This window comes from Geospiza fortis, unplaced genomic scaffold (genome assembly GCF_000277835.1).
Source record: "Geospiza fortis unplaced genomic scaffold, GeoFor_1.0 scaffold181, whole genome shotgun sequence".
In the NCBI taxonomy this organism is placed as follows: domain Eukaryota; kingdom Metazoa; phylum Chordata; class Aves; order Passeriformes; family Thraupidae; genus Geospiza; species Geospiza fortis.
In genome coordinates, this window is record NW_005054412.1 from 1,542,707 (window position 1) to 1,558,876 (window position 16,170).

General features: G+C 41.6%; 1 protein-coding gene across 2 annotated transcripts in view; it reads left to right on the plus strand.

The window, feature by feature from the left end:
• STARD13 (StAR related lipid transfer domain containing 13) overlaps window positions 1–16,170 on the plus strand; it is a 289,660-nt gene that overhangs the window by 254,212 nt on the left and 19,278 nt on the right. For both annotated transcript variants that reach the window (XM_005426361.2, XM_005426362.2), the window contains 4 exons: window positions 4,073–4,136; window positions 8,857–10,235; window positions 11,695–11,868; window positions 13,976–14,135. In XM_005426361.2, coding sequence (XP_005426418.1) covers window positions 4,073–4,136; window positions 8,857–10,235; window positions 11,695–11,868; window positions 13,976–14,135 — 1,777 coding nt within the window. The remainder of the gene's footprint in view (window positions 1–4,072; window positions 4,137–8,856; window positions 10,236–11,694; window positions 11,869–13,975; window positions 14,136–16,170) is intronic.

Consider the following 16,170-nt stretch of genomic DNA (forward strand, 5'->3'; position numbering starts at 1 on the left):
CTGTTTACAATATAATTTGAAAATTTGGCAGAGTAAAAACCAAATTTGAGGCCTTTGGGTTAGAGGCGTATCTATCAAGAGATTCCACTCAGATTTTATTGAGTAATGAACAATAGAGAATTGCCAGGCAATCTGCAGGCAAACGCTGTCATCCTGCCAAAACAATAATTGAGCATGAAAATTTTATAGCTGTGTCACGTCCAAAATAGCAGCAACCAACTCTGCTCTGGGAACTCTTGTGGCTGCTGTGATAAGAGGGTGAGAAGGAGAAGCCAAGCCATGTTGTACTTTTTGTATTCACGTAAACACAGTGACTAAGAACATGAAGAACAAGTATATAACAGTCTGATACATAGTTCCCCAAACCAAGCTCTTAAGATTTGAGCTGTGCCAAGCAGTCTTTTTTTCCATAGCATTTTATTTTTCCACAGCTGTTGTCTCTTAGATCATAAACAAAGTGAAGGTTGCTGTATGGGATGGGACATCCTCCCACCAGAGTTCTGAAATGGTGGGTGTGCAGTCAGTACCATCTGCTGGGTTTTCTTGCTCTAGGTGCTGGTGGGGGATAAGCCTGACTCTCCCCATGCAGGACAGAAAGCCCTGCTCTAGAGGCAGCAGAATGGCTCCCCCTGACTTCCAGGAGAGATTACTCATCTCATGTGAACCTGGAGTCTAAAAGGTGACTCCCTCAGTGGCAGCCATGATAAAAAGGTGATAGGACTGGAAAACAGAATATTCTCTTTATGCACAAAAGTGGTGGAGCAGGGACATGCCAGTGCCAGCCTTGCACACCAGCCCTAATGGTGCTGGGAAGACTCTTATTCAGTATTAAGACCTCAGCAAAACCCACCATCAAGAGCTTGATGTCCTCTTCCCAAAGCTGATAGCACCAGAAGCAGCCAGGCACAGACATGTGTACTCAGCACCTAAACTTGGCTAGGAATAACAATAAAACAGAAAAATAGTGTTGTGATTCCCTCAGAGGGGCCCTTACAGAACAACAGAGTGTGTTTTCCTGGACAAAATCCATGAGAGAGGGCATTTGTGGATCTGCTGATGCAGGACACACTGTACTGTCCATGCTTGTCCTCCCCATGGTGCCTTTCCTGTGGCCCTGGTTGCATTCCAAAGCACCTGCTTGAAAGCAGCTGCAGAACAGGTCCAGGGATCCACCTGGAACACAAACTCACTTCAGAGCTGTCTCCCTATCACTTGGGTTGCTCCCTCTTACTTGGATTGCTCTTAAACCAGGACAACAGGTCCCCCACAGCATTTTCCAGCTGGCCTGAGCCTGCATAGCTCCAAGCTTGTATTTATTTGTAAACACTGCTCAGTGTTGTAAAGAATGCAAAAGTTGGAGATTTCCTGCTTTGGAAGAACTTCTATCATAAGAATTAACAATTACAGCACTGGGGTTGGGATTCAAAGCCTAAGGACTCGTGTCTATGACCATCTTAAATCTCCTCAGAGAGCCCAGACTTCTCCATGTGTTGTCTGGAACGAGGTACCTGCAGCAGCTAAAGGCCAGGCTTGATACTCCAGGGGATCTAAAATAGCACCAGAAATGTCTGTTTGGGCACCTGAATATCTCTGCTGGCTTTTTAAGAATTATTTTAAAGTCTTTGCCACCTTTGATGCTCTGGAGAAGAAATAAAATTAATATTTTATTAAATAAAATTTAATAACATTAAAATCACTGAAACACTGTAATACATGTTTTCCAGTCTTTCCCTGAACAATGCAGAAATTTCCAGATACTTTCAAATACGTCCTAGATTATTTGGGTTTTATATAACCACCTTTCTTGTGTTTATTTAATGGTTTTTTTCCCTGCCTTTTCTCAAGTCCAGACTTTGTGTTTTGTTAACATTACAAACAGGCATTCTTTTCCCATGTTTTTTAAGCAGTGGCATAAAAGTGCAGTGCTCCTCTCACTTCAGCTGGAACATTGGTGACAGCCTTTGTAGCCAGAAACTTCTGGGTTTTTTATTATTTTCATATAACTTGCTGAGGAGTTGACTGTCAGTCATCTGACAACTTTAAGCTGATGAAAAAAGCTTTCTGCCACCACTGGCACATCAACAAGGCAAAAGAAGCTGAAAAAGACTGATTTTGTTTTGAGCTGTTAGTACCAGACAAACTCACAAATATGATCATTAGTTCTGTAATTTCCCTGGCAAATCTTTCCACAGCCCTGGAAGAGCCCCAGAAAACATAACAATGTTTTGCAGAGAGGTGAATTTAAAACCTGGGGTTGAAGTGCCTGGCGCCCAGTAAAAAGTAATTTTGGTTTTGGTGGAGCACGTGTGGAAATGTAGCTAGACTTTTCCCTTCAGTGCAGGCCAGCTGACAAAGAGGTGCAGGGACTCCAATATTAGCCAATATTCAGCACTAAGAGGAAGCTGTCCCCAAAGATAGAAAGCTGGGAATGGAGTCCTTTGAAAATGTACCTCTGCATACTTGGAATTGATATTGATACACACATTTAAACATTGTGTGCTCGAATGAAGCACTGAACATTATTCAGCCCCAGGGCCCCAAGAAAATGCTACTTTGGGTTGAGAAATTCTATGTTTGGGCAAAAGAGGAGTTTTGCAATAATAGATGTAATCCCAGAAGAAGATTTGTGGGCAGAAGGCTGCAGATATAGCTACACAGCCACAAACCCTGGAATTTATTTCAACATTGCAATCATGCATGCAGGGTGTGCTTGTGCATACATTAAACCCAAATTAATACCATGAGCACAGGACTTTTCTGATGCGGCATAACAGATTTATTGGCTTGAGTTGGGGAGGAATATTTGATCTACAAATGAGCAGGTGATATTTTCAGAGGGAATTTTTTTAAGGAAGATCCAAATTTGGTGGGTCAGTTCTTTTTTAGTGGTGGCAATCTGAAAGGTATGCTAATATTAGAAGTTCTGCAGAGGAATATGTTAATACCATAATCTTCTTACTTTATGTGAGAGATTATATCATTGATCTGATACTTTTTTCATGTGTCCTTGTAACTTATCACAGGCATTTCAAATGTTAAGTTCTGGAAATTGGAGACCTCTCCCTGCAACCCAAAAGCAACAGAGACAGGTCTTGCTATAAAGACACAGGAGATGCAAGCAGCCAGCAAAGGAGTGCTGTGGGCATGTGGCTCTCTCACTCCCTTTATTTTTAAATTCAGTCCTAGATACGGAAAATTTTCAAAGTTGAACATATTTAATTTTCAGCCTCTGCTTTTAAAATTTGAATGGTTTCATGGATCAGGATCTTTAAGTATAAATAAAACCAAATCAATTAGCATTACCACAGGCGGTTCTCTATTGAAAGAGCATGTTTACTTGTCCTCTGGCTGTCCTTGCACAAAGACACACACACACACACACACACAGAGATTGTCATTCCAACTCACTGTCATCACAGAATAGCCTTGCATTTAAGGAGCCTTACAGAGACTCTGGTTACATCAGTATGAACATGGTCAAAAATAGCTAAAAATATTTATTTTAAAATGTTCGATTGTTTACATTTTGGGTGTGTTAACCTGTGTGTAAGATCCACAGACAGGAGAAAAGAAACTATTGGCTTTGGAGAAACTTTTAAGTACCAGCTAGAAGTTCTTTATGTCAACTTTTTTAAAGAAGTACTAACTGTCAGAAGTGAGGAACTGCAGCTGGTTTTTTGTTTGGTCTTTCACCAGTGCTTTGAAATCCCCATTTTAGGCCAATTATGTTACAGTCATTTTTGATGCCTTTGCATAAGGCAACTCACCTCCTTCTCTTGTCATTTCCCCAGCTATCACAGGTGTTTGTTTATAGCTGTTTCCTGTGCTAAGCATGGGAATGTCTATTAATTAAAAAGCAATCAATAAAACCTGGCTGTCAAGTAAAGTGAAACTAAGGGTCCCTTTCCATGCAGTGGTCACGTAGCTGGAATAGATGACCACTATCCTTTCTGAAGCTGTTATATGTGGTTGGCACCCTACAGTAAGATAAGAGAGCATATTTTGAACTTGCAAAAAAATCATGCCCTTTAGTCAGAGGCTGCTAATCTTTTGAATTTGCTTTGCCCTGTAGACGACTGAATACACTGAACAAGTGCGCCTCAATGAAACTCGATGTGAACTTCCAAAGAAAAAAGGTAAGGGAACTTTTAAATACACCCTAGCATTTGTGATAAGACCACCCCAATCTAGCCTTTAATCTAGTAATGCTCTTAAAAGTAAGTTAAGTTTATTTTACTTTGAACATGCATGTCAGGATTATCTGGATGCATGTGAATTGCTGAATCTTGAACCTATAAATAGAATAGAAACTGTGAGTAAATACTACATGTGTTAGAAGGGCTCACACAGTACTTAAACTCTACATGTGTGCAATTAAAGTTAGTGGGGGAAAAGACAGTAAAGCTTCATTAGACTGGCTTGTTTGTCAATGCCATATGAGTACACAGTGGAAAATCCTGCTCAGAAAAAATGGAAGCTGTTGAGATGAAAACAACAGCTTTTCTTTGTTTCTTGTACTGACTTCTTCCCAGTTAAGAATATGAAAATAAACTCTGTCATCCTTACAAGCTCCTGTGTAACATGGGAATTATCTGAGCATAAAGGGTTTCAGTGAGGGCTGCAGAAACAGCCTGTTGATTTTGAGACCTTTGTAACATGCCCAGCATTAACTGTTGAACGTTTGGTTTTCGGGTCACAAATTCCCCTTGAGTGTTGTACAATGCTAGTTGTCAACTCTGAGAAATCCTGGTTCCTGTTTTTCCTTCCTAGAGTGTTTTTCTAGTGCTTTTTAAAAACTGACTCCAAGAGCTGAATTTTTGGTGTCTTTGCAAATTCAGTCTCATCATAGTCTATTCAGTGTTTGATGGAACTTGAACAGAGGATGGTTTTAATGTCCAGATATCCCACTTTGGCACATATCTGCTTGTTCCTTTGTGTACTAGCCTCTTTAGCTTCTATTTTGTCCATTCCCTGGAGCTGCAGGGACTTCACTGCATATGGGTTTGGGGTTTTTTTGTCTTGGGTTTTATGTTGTTTTAAAAAGGGAGGATTTTTTTCTTTTGTTATGTTTGTTTTTCATTAAAATTTTGCTGCCACTCCTCCCTGTTCTGAATGGACCAAAGTCCTGAGCTGCTCTCCTTGCAGATGACCACTAATTTCAGGTGGAAGAGACATGGCACTACTTGATACTCTTTCAAGGGCACAGTAGCTAGTTGGGTCCATACCTGCACAAGGCCACAGAGAAGCTAAGCACAGAAAAATGTAGACAAAGAGGAATTGGAGGAGATTTTAGTCCACAGATACAGAGCAACTGAAAGTAGAAGAGAATGTGGGTGAGAGGAGTAAGGAGGGCCTGCTGACAGGAGGAAATGTAAATGCAAGTGTAAAAGCCAGAAACTGGGTCTGAAATTGATCACTGAACTAAATAAATCTTTGGCTGTAGATACTGCCTTTCCTAATAGTCTCTATGGTGATCTGAACAATGAAATGCAAAATCAGCCAGTTTGGAGCTTCAGCCTAAGAGGTATGCACAGGACTAGCAGACCTGTTTGAGTGATTCACTAAAATATGGCCAAGCAAGCTGCCAGGCAAGGTTCCTGTGAAAGACAGCTCAGCATGAGCATTCCCTACTGCCCACTGTCCCACCCAAACCATTCCCACTGTGGGCTGCTGTCTTCCCTTGGCTTCATCAAGATGCAAACAGAAATGCTCATGTATGTGTTGCAAATATGTCCGTAAGCGATTTGGACAGACAGAGATTAGCCTTTGGATTAACTGCCTTCTGCAGCTGTCGATTTATGAGAATTCCTGCCCCCAGCTGGAAAAATGTGGCAGAATTCCACCGCGAATAAATCCACTACTTGCCTTTTGTTAGCATGCCTCTGTATTTCAGGCAAGTACACCCTCAGTCAAAAAGCTGCACTATTTTAAATCAGCTGTGACAAATCTGTGAAGCAAAACCTCTTTTTCTTTGGCAAATGTTACCAGTCACTCCTCAAGAAACTTGTCCCTTCTCATCTTCCCAAACGTAATGGTATTAACTGGACTTTTGAATATGCTCCAAAGTAGTGCACTTGATTTCACCCCAGGTCAGTAGAAATATACAGTCACTCCTCCAAAATGTCTGCTCTGCCTGTGTCAGATGAATCATTGCTTTCAGACCTTCTCTTGATCCGCTGTACCCCTAGCTGGTGACACGTGGGTGGGCTAAGTGCTCTCAACTTTTTTTTTTTTTTTGGACAGTTTCATTTGTCAGGACACTCAGATATCTGACAAGAACAGTGGGTCATTCAGGATGTTCGTGGCTTCCAGAATTTCTATTGATTTCATCAAAAGAAAAGCGCAGTATGTCATAGGACTCTCAGTGCAGCTGAATTTGTAGTGAGTCACCATGGCAGTATCTCAGCATCCAGATATTTCATTTCATACTTGCCTGATTTTGCTTCTGATGGAACACAAGCATGTTTCTTTGTCAATTAAAAAGAACCCAAAACTAAGCCTTTATTTAATTGAGCTGCAAATTTTGACACTGAAAAGCCTCTAAGTATTTTCTAAGTGATTCTTGGGCAGAATGTAATCCTGTCTTTGCTGTAGTTAGAGGCAAAACTTGTTTACTACCAATATCCATTTCTGTTCATCTCTGCTTTGTCAAAAACAAAAACCAGAAAAAACCCAAAAAACAATTTGATTTAAAGTATATTTACCACTGAATTTATTTTTATTTCTGTCTTCTGCTCTATGCTCCCTTCTTGGTGTTTTTTGCAATGTCTCTACCAGTTTGGCTGCTTTAATCAATTCCAGCTTGTAGAAAATACAGGCTAAATCCTGTCAGCTCATACAGTAATGTCAGTGCAGCTACAGGGATTTGTGTCAGCCAAGAATCTTCTTTAAGGTCCCTTTGGCATATTGCAATGTAGAACAAATTTTAAAAATATGTTTATCCTGCTGGCTGGTGCCACCAACGCTTCAGCAGTGGTATGCTTTGTAGATATAATTACCACTGCTAAATATTTAAAAGTACGTACCCTTGTGGTTTTTAAAATATCCACTTTGTGGCACTACTAAGACCACAATAAATGGATTTTTAAGTTCCTGAGGCTATGCAGTCCTTTGGTCCATATATGCATATAGCAAGCTGTGGAGTTAAAACAAAGGTAGAACTGTCTGATGTGCAATTTCTTCCCCGTAGACAAAATGGCCAAAGCAGTATTAGCTTTTTCTAGCCCCTTCCCTCATATTTCACTAGATGCTCAATTTTTCTCTTTAACAAGCTAGAGAATGAAGATCTCCATTCATTCCTGTAAACTCACAGGAACACTGCACACCTCAGTGTTAACAAAAGAAAGAGGAATGCCTAAACCCAAAATTTCACAGCTATAGTTTATTTTATGGTTTGGACACGATCTAAAACATCTGGCTGACTTGGAGTGATAAACTGGCAAAAGTTTATGGCATCAGTGAGACCTGGCACGCTACTGATCCCAATCTCCAGCTTCTGAGGTTTCACGTTATTTAAGGTATTGGGTGCTCTTGTAAAATTTGGTTTACATTTTTCAATTAGACAGGCCAGCAAAGATCTAGTCAAAGACTGGAGATAACTTTACCATCAAAACTTCATATAAAAATACTTCTAATAATAGACTTTTAAAATGAGAATTTTTCCAGTCCCAAAATAGTCTTTCTGGTTTAGCACCTCATTTTAGTCTGACAGCCTGTCATATTTTACTGCCTTCATACTGCTTCCAAGAATGTGAAGAGCTGTTTGAATGTCATGTAGGTGAAGTTAGTTTGTTCTGCTTTAAAACAAATGCACAAGAATAACGCAGTATAAGTCCAGTTCAAAGTCAGGAAAAGGGTACTCATTAGCAACTGTGGGCTTCATGCTGAAGATGTATCTTTTTTGTTTGAGCAAACAGATGAGAAAAATGCCATAGGTTGAGGTTTCTTATCTAACTTTTTTTTCAAGGCACACGTTCTCTGCATTGCAGAGTAGCTCCTGGAGCTACCTAAACATAATGAGACCAGGAAGGACTCTGGGGTGCTGCTGCCTCAGGAGAAGCCAGAGACGGTGGGGCAGGCTGCAGGTCATAAAGATTGGGGTGCCTCTACTGATGATAGCAGCGAAGACAGTGGTTGCCCACTGTAGGAATGCTCACCTCAGCTGCAGATTGTGCCCCATCCCAGCCTGGGCCTGGCTGCTCCTCCTGCCCACACCCCCATGGCTGCCTTCTCTTCTTTACTTTGCCTGCACTCAGACACACCCTAAACAAGGCTGCCAAATATTTTTTTATTGTGTTTTAAGCATCATGATTATTTATCTGTCGTTATATTCCCGAAACATAAATCTTGTTAGATCTATCTGGCCCATGAAGTTTATAGATGTTTATTTAGTTCTCACTGCAAACCTACGTGTAGCACCAGATATTTGCTGTCTTGGATTTTTAAATAGCTCACATTGCTGTAGTACCCAGCCACTTCCCTGTCTTTACCATGTGTATCTTAACACCATCCCTGCAAATCAGGATTCCTTTACTTTGGCCTTTCAAAACTTTTTTTTTCCTAAACAGTCACTGTGAGCATCAGCCCTACACAATTCAGTGCACAGGCGGTCCATGGAAGCCAAGAGGTATCAGTGGGACTCCTAACATGGAGCAGGCTTTATTCCTTTCTTGATGTTTGCAGTCTTTACAATTAAATGAAAGAGGGTGTTATGGAAGGACTGATGACCAGCCTTCCATAAACTTGGCTCAGAGAGACTTTGTTGCCTATTGCTCACCTGGAGCAGCCCAATCGCACTAATTCAAATATCAAGTTAAAGCACACAATTTTAACATGTGCCACTTGCTTTTTTTCCAGAGTGAAGATTCAGATGAAGAAGATCTCTGTGCTATCAGCAATAAATGGACTTTCCAAAGAACCAGCAAACGATGGTCTCGGGTGGACGACATTGATGCTCTGCTTCACCGATCTGACAGACATGGCTCTTCTGGGGACATTAAAATGAAAAACACAACAAGCAGTGAGAGCGTCCTTACGGATCTGAGTGAGCCTGAGCTCTCATCGATTCACAGTGAGAGCAGTGGGGGCAGTGACAACAGGAGCCAGTCTGGCACCACCAGTGCTGCCAGGGAGGCCTGTGACTGCTCTGCCCATCATGATGTGGAGAGCACCCTGCTGCAGGACTCCGCTGCAATAAACACCGCCCCGTCCCCCAAGGACAGCCTGAAGAATGAAAATCCAACACGAGCCAGAGCGAAAACCTTTCTAAAACGCATGGAGACGCTGAAAGCAAAAGCTGTGCATGGAAAACTAAAAGGCTCGGGAAGAACAGGTCCTTTAGAGATCAGCGGACCGGTTCTCCAGTTTGAGCCAAAATCTTTGAAAGACATGCACTGTGTACAGATAGTCAATGGCGATCTCCAGAATTTGGGGCAAGATTCAGTCAAAAGAGGGCTTCCCTCATCTGCCAAATCCAGCAGTGACAGCAGCCAGTCTGAAAACAGCAGCAGTGGGGTGAGCACGCCGTGTTTGAAGGAACGCAAGTGCCATGAAGCAAACAAGAGAGGTGGGATGTACCTGGAGGACCTGGATGTTCTGGCAGGAACGGCCTTACGGCAAGTGGTGGACCAAAACCGCAAAAACGAATTTCATTCCCAAGAGAACTTGGTTGTGCACATTCCCAAGGATCACAAACCAGGGACCTTCCCAAAGGCACTTTCCATCGAAAGCCTCTCACCTACAGACAACAGTAACAGTGTAAACTGGAGGACAGGCAGCATCTCTTTGGGAAAGCAGAACTGCTCTACTCCAAAGGAATCTGGCCTGATGGCTTGCTGTCCCAAAGAGAGCAGAATTAGTATTTATGACAATGTGCCGGGTTCCCACTTGTATGCTAGTACTGGGGACCTCCTGGACATAGAGAAGGATGTCCTTTTTCCTCAGTTAGATGACATTTTGCAACATGTCAATGGACTGCAGGAGGTGGTAGATGGCTGGTCAAAGAAGGTGTTGCCAGGTCTGCCGGTTGGTGACGTGTCAGTCAGGGAATCCCCATCATTGCCTTTCCAGTCGCCTACACAGATCACTCTTGATTTTGAAGGAAACTCTGTGTCTGATGGCCGGACCACCCCAAGCGACATGGACAGAGATGGAACATCCCTAAATGAATCTGAAGCCACTGGTGTTAGGGACAGGAGGGACTCTGGGGTGGGAGCATCACTCACAAGGCCAAGCAGGTAAGTAGCAAAATTTTGTATACAAATCCACAGACTGTGAATTACAATATAATGAAGCAGAGGTTCTCAGCCTGGGAGTCAGAACGCCCAGGGTACCATTACAGTAGTGTTCATCCTGTATGGAGATGGGAACTTCCCAGGGAAAGGTGGGATTTTGTGGGAAGGGACATCCTGCTGTGGAGATTCTTACATGGAATTGATGCAGAATTGGTTTAATAGAGCAAACTAAGGCATTTTTTACCCCTTGATCCATTGATTACATAGCAGGACCTTGTATAGGTTGTAGGATGTATTTTTAATTTGGCTTCTAAGTTATGCACCCAGGTCTTTATGAATCTGTAGTTTTATGCACTTTTTAAATGCACTGATCTGCTTTAAAAATGTGCCCCTTTGTGCTCAAAGAGAACTTCCCTACACTGCCCCAGCCCCTTACATGGAGGGATGAAATGATGGTGAATGACTGACTTCTTAATAAAGTGAAAAGTGGAATTTTGTTGATCGTTTACAGACCTGTTTTAAGTCAGAGTGATGAGCTCCTGTTGAGCCAAGTACCAATGGTCCTAAGCAAAAGCTTTTGTGGGTCTAAACTGTTGCATGTAGGGTGGCTTTGTAGGTGCAAAAGCAGGGAGAACATACCTAGTATTTTCTGATACTGGTATTTCTGATAATAGTGGTATTTTCTGATCTGCTGTCAGTCTTGTCACACCCTCACAGAGAGCTCTCTGCCATGCCATGGTTTGCTGCTGCCTGTGCTTGCTCACCACCACCACAAAAGTGAAAGTGGACTGGAGGAAACTATTGAGTAAATGAGCAGTGACAAAGTTTTTAGGATTTGAGTCAGAACTTACATTTAGTGAAATAAGAAAATAAAATTAGGGGGTTTTTTTCTGATGAATCCAGTATACAGAGAAAGTGCATTGGAGTAAAAAGATGTGAATGGTTCAATAGCTTGGTGGTTTTAGCTCTAGCTAAGGAGACACAGGGTTTAATCCTTTTTCAAAAAAGTCCTTCAGCATTTAATAATAGAGCTGTTTGGAGAACCTCATCTCCAAATACCTCAGTGGTCAGGTCAGTCCCCTGGGAGATGAGGGACTAGGCATCAAACACCAGTTCTGAGTCAGGCAAAGAACATTTGTCTCTGAATCTCCCACATCCTGTTGGAAGTGTGTGGGCTAAAGACTATATCAGGCAGCATTGCTTCCCCAAGTATATGGACCCACACCCACTTGTGAATCTAATGTTAAAACAACAAAACTTGGGCATTTCCAAAATTAAAGAGATTATCTAAATTGTATTTATCTCCAAGGTAAATTTTCTTTCAGTTGACACACCACAAGCCATCACATATGTAAGTGTTTGTGTGTGTTTTATACATTGCCCGGCCCTATCTCACAGTACACCATCTTTTCTGCCCTACCAAAGCAGTTCTCTGATTTTGCTATCGTTTCTTTTGCTAAAGGCAGTTACGATGGCAGAGTTTCCAAATCTCTCATCACCTGAGCCGCTCCATTGCATCGCTTCACATCAGCAACCAGTCAGCAGCCCAGCTGAATCTACTGCAAAAATTCTCTCTGCTTCGACTCACTGCCATCATGGAAAAGTACTCCATGTCAAACAAACATGGCTGGACATGGTGAGTACCACTGCTAACTGGAAGGAGACTTTGTTAGAAGAAAATAGCTTCTCCTAATTCTGTTACTCTGTTGGTAACTAAATGGAATTAGAAGGAGCCATTGACTTCAAGTGTGGGATTTGAAACTGTCCCTTTTATTCCATTGCTGCCTTGTGGCTCGTTGGCAGAGTGAGAAATAGATCCTGGAAATCTGGCTTCATTCCTGTGCTCTAACAGAGAGACAACCCTGGCCTTTTGAACAATGCTACAGTTCCAGAAAAATAAACAGGAATAGGAGAGAGTGACTATAAAGTAGGAAAAGTTTACAGTAAGTCCTACCCAGTATTCATTTGGTGATTCGAAAAGAAACAGCTGCTGCTTCATGTGTTTGATATTGCTTTGTTTGTGCTTTAAAAGAAGGGTTAGAATAGTTGTGGGACTTTTCTCTAGAAATCAAAGATGCAGGCTTTGGCCTAGGCCTGGACCTGTGTTAGAGGGAGCTGGCAGCCCTGGCAGCTGTGACAGCTACCTGGTCACTCAGGGAGTGGAGGGAAGCACACATGGATGTGAATGCTCACATCCATGCCACAGCACACATGGATGTGAATGCTCACATCCATGCCACAGCTCCTTCTCTACAGAAACCTGCATGTTTCGTGGTACACAAACCCTGGTGGGCCCCACAGATTGAGGTACACCAGAAATGGAAATGAGCGTGGATAAGAGTTTAAAAGAACATGAGAAATAATCAATGACAGAACAGAAATAAAACAATGACAGAATTTTTTCCTAATACACTGAGGCACCCAGTCCAGATACAGTATGACTTGATATTTTTATTGTGATTTTCATGCTGAAAAGACCTCCCCAAAATCCTGCTAAATTCTTCTGTGAGCTACGTTAAGACAAGTTTTCCCTTAGAAATGGAAAAATAGATACAATTGATACATGTGAGATTCACCTCACTGGCATCAGTCATTAGGAAAAGTTAAAAGAGTAATCTGTTAAAAATCTAATCTGAGAAAGTCAGGTGGGCTGTTTGTGGTCAGAGGAAAGAGACAGGCGACCCCAAAGCAGCCCATTATATCCAAGGCTGAGGGTTTGGGTCACCTTCCAGAGGTCTCTCTCTCTAGAGTGGGTGTAGAGGTAGCCCAGACAGCTGACTCTTTCTAAATCTCTGTAAAATAACTAAAATTCAGTAAAATTAATCCCCATTTCACTGCTCTCCTTTGGAGCACTCCCTGTGGCTAGCTGGCATCTGCACTGAAATGAACCTCACCTTACCCAACTTCAAATAAGCAGGCTAGAATACAGCAAATTCTAGGTGCTGCTGTTTGTACATGGTTTTCATCCTGAAAGATATTTCTTCAGTTTTTATAATCAGTATCTAAGGATTTTTAAGAGAGGCACTGTAAATAGCTGTAGAGTTACGCACTGTACTTCTTCAGTAGGTAATTTAAAATGAGTTTTTACTTCTTCCTACACAGATGACACAACTCTTAGTCACATTCAGGTCATATTCATCTTTTTTTTTAATTCCATGGCAGTCATGACTCCCAAAAAGGGAATCCAGTTGGTTCTTGTTTTCATCACAATTTTTTGAAGAAAGCAAGCTCACCAGCTTTCACTTAAGTTACTCAACTAGAATAAATCATATAACACAAGGGAGGAATCTGACACATAGAGATTTCCCACCATCATTTCTTATTGTAAAGTTTTAGTCAATAGAAATACTAAATCATGTAACTGGTAGAAGATCAAAGATCATCAGCACGTTAGAACCTCCTTTTCCCTCAGATACCCTCTCCACTCAGGTTTGCTCTGCCATTCTTGTGAGTCCCTAAAAGATGCTTTAAACCTTATTGGCTTCAGCTGGATGACACCTGCGTAGTAAGAGGTTCTTGTTAAAGCTGATTGTTATGCTATACCTTAGAGGCCATCTACTTATAGAAATTAAGAAATTAATCAATTATGCAAATTTTCAAGTGTCTGTGTATGGTGCATTAAACATTATTTCACCATCTTTATTTAAAAAGGCCTCGGTTACCAATTTCTGTCAGTAGTGTTACTCAGAAGGTGTGTAAATACCCTGATTTTTTTCATGCAGCCTGTTTATGTTATTTTTCAGGTCTGTGCCAAAGTTTATGAAGAGGATGAAAGTTCCTGACTACAAGGACAAGAATGTCTTTGGTGTGCCCCTGATAGTTCATGTCCAGAGAACGGGGCAGCCTCTTCCCCAGAGCATACAACAAGCCCTGCGCTACCTACGGAGCAACTGTCTAGACCAGGTAGGAGCTTTACTCCATGGACTTGTTGGTTTTTTCTGAAAAACCACTTTAAGCAAGCAACAGTCTGCATTTTTTGTGCTAAGTGCCAGGATTATTATTTGAAGATTATTATTATTTGAAGATTATTATCTCTCATGTTGGGCCTCAATCTCCTCTGGTGATTTGATAGTTGGTGCCAAAACTAAAAGTTTTCCATTTTGAGATTTGTATCCAGCTCATCTGTTGAAATTTTGTAGCTATAACAGTCTTGCTGATTTGAGTACCAATCTACTTCAAAGAACATTTTGAGATCTTCATGTATATTGAATAAAACCTGGGAAGGGATTAGGACTCCCCACTTCTATACATATCTGTACTGCATATGCTTGACTGTTGCCATTGAGGGTTAACTGCATTCACCATTTCACAAGATATGGTACAAAAGGTTTTATTTACTTAGCAAAGACCAAAAAGTCCAAGAATAGAGAGCAAACTCAGCAAAATATTCCAAGTATTCTGTTGACAGAGTCAGATATATCCAGATAGTTAGGTCAGCAGGGGTTCAATGCCAAAGCCATCATGGTACGTTGCCTTTTATAGTGTTCTTAGCTACAACAAGCCAGCTGGGACACCCTCATGCTCAAAGTATTTCAGATTTTTTTTTTATTCCCTTTAGCTACAGAGGGACATACTAATCATATTATTACTGTTCTTCCCCTAAGGATGAGGATGTATATTTTTATGAACACAGGACTGGGAGAAACCCCCTGGCTGTTTATGTTCAGTCCTCTACTGTTACTGACCTCATGTGATACGACCTCTTTCATAACTGCCTTTAGATAGTTGTAAGTTCGAAAGGAGCAACCAGCACTTTGCTCTGCAGACTTTGCTGCTTTCTGAGCACATGAAAAGGGTGGAATTAGTCTGTTTTGAATCTTCACGTTTTCTAATCACCATTCTGTTTGCTGTTCAGGATTTTTGTGGGGTGACAGTCATCTTCCCCAAAACTGAAATCTGAAAATCAAAGGCATTCCAGTGAATCACAACCATTCACAACCATTTCCCTTTGCAGTCAGTGGGAAAGACACAGGTCCTTCCTGTCAGTTCTCTCTGTAAAGGGATCCTTTAGTGGTCAGACCTTGACATCTAACTCACAGTGTTAAAGTGAGCTGAGATGAGTTCTGCCAGCCATATGTAGTGCAGGAGCTGAGGAGTGGGATGAACAGCTTGTCAGAAATTATTAAGAGAGGATGAAAGGGAAAGATGCATGGAGACAAGTAGAAGTGATATATTCAGGAGCTAACATGCCTGGTTGCCACAGTGCTCATCTGGGTTTGTGTACTAAGCTGTGGAAAAGCTGTGGAAAGCCAGTGTAGGAAGAAAAGTGATGCAGCAAGCCTGGAATTAGTGATGAGATTGGAGGAGGAGATGCCCAAATACGAGGAACAGGAGATGTATGGATAGGGATGGACTTGTAAGCTAAGAAGCAGAGCAGGAGGAAGAAAGAGAAGAGAGAGGATTAAGTGGGGAGAATGTAAAAGGGAATATAAAGGAAAAAGAAAAAGCTCTTGAGAGATTTGAGGCAATTAAAGATGTTGGAAGCCTCAGACAGCTGTCTTCTCCATTTGTGTTTATGGGCTGGGAAGCATCAGAGCTCTGTGAATGTCAGTTCAGCTGTGGTTTCTTCTTAGAGTAAAATTGGGAAAATACTGATTAAAAAAAAGAAGGAAGAGAACTACAAATTGGTGTCCTTTAAAATATCTTTTCACCAAAAACCTTTCTAGGCAAAAACATTCCAGGCAGTTCAGCTCCTCTGCTTTACAGTTACTCCCTTTGTTGCCATTTACTTCAAAGTCTGCTAATGCCTGGACAGAGACCTGGGTAACCTCAGCATACTGCTTATGTGTCTCTCCTGTGCACTGCAGAAGGTGGGCTAGAGTTCAGAACAGGTGTCAGAGCTTCTACTGCACACTCTTGGTAAAGTTGTGGTTGCTCTAAACCACTGCAAGGTCTGTCTCCTCCACTGAAATCCTTAAACTGGCATGAGGAGCCCCAC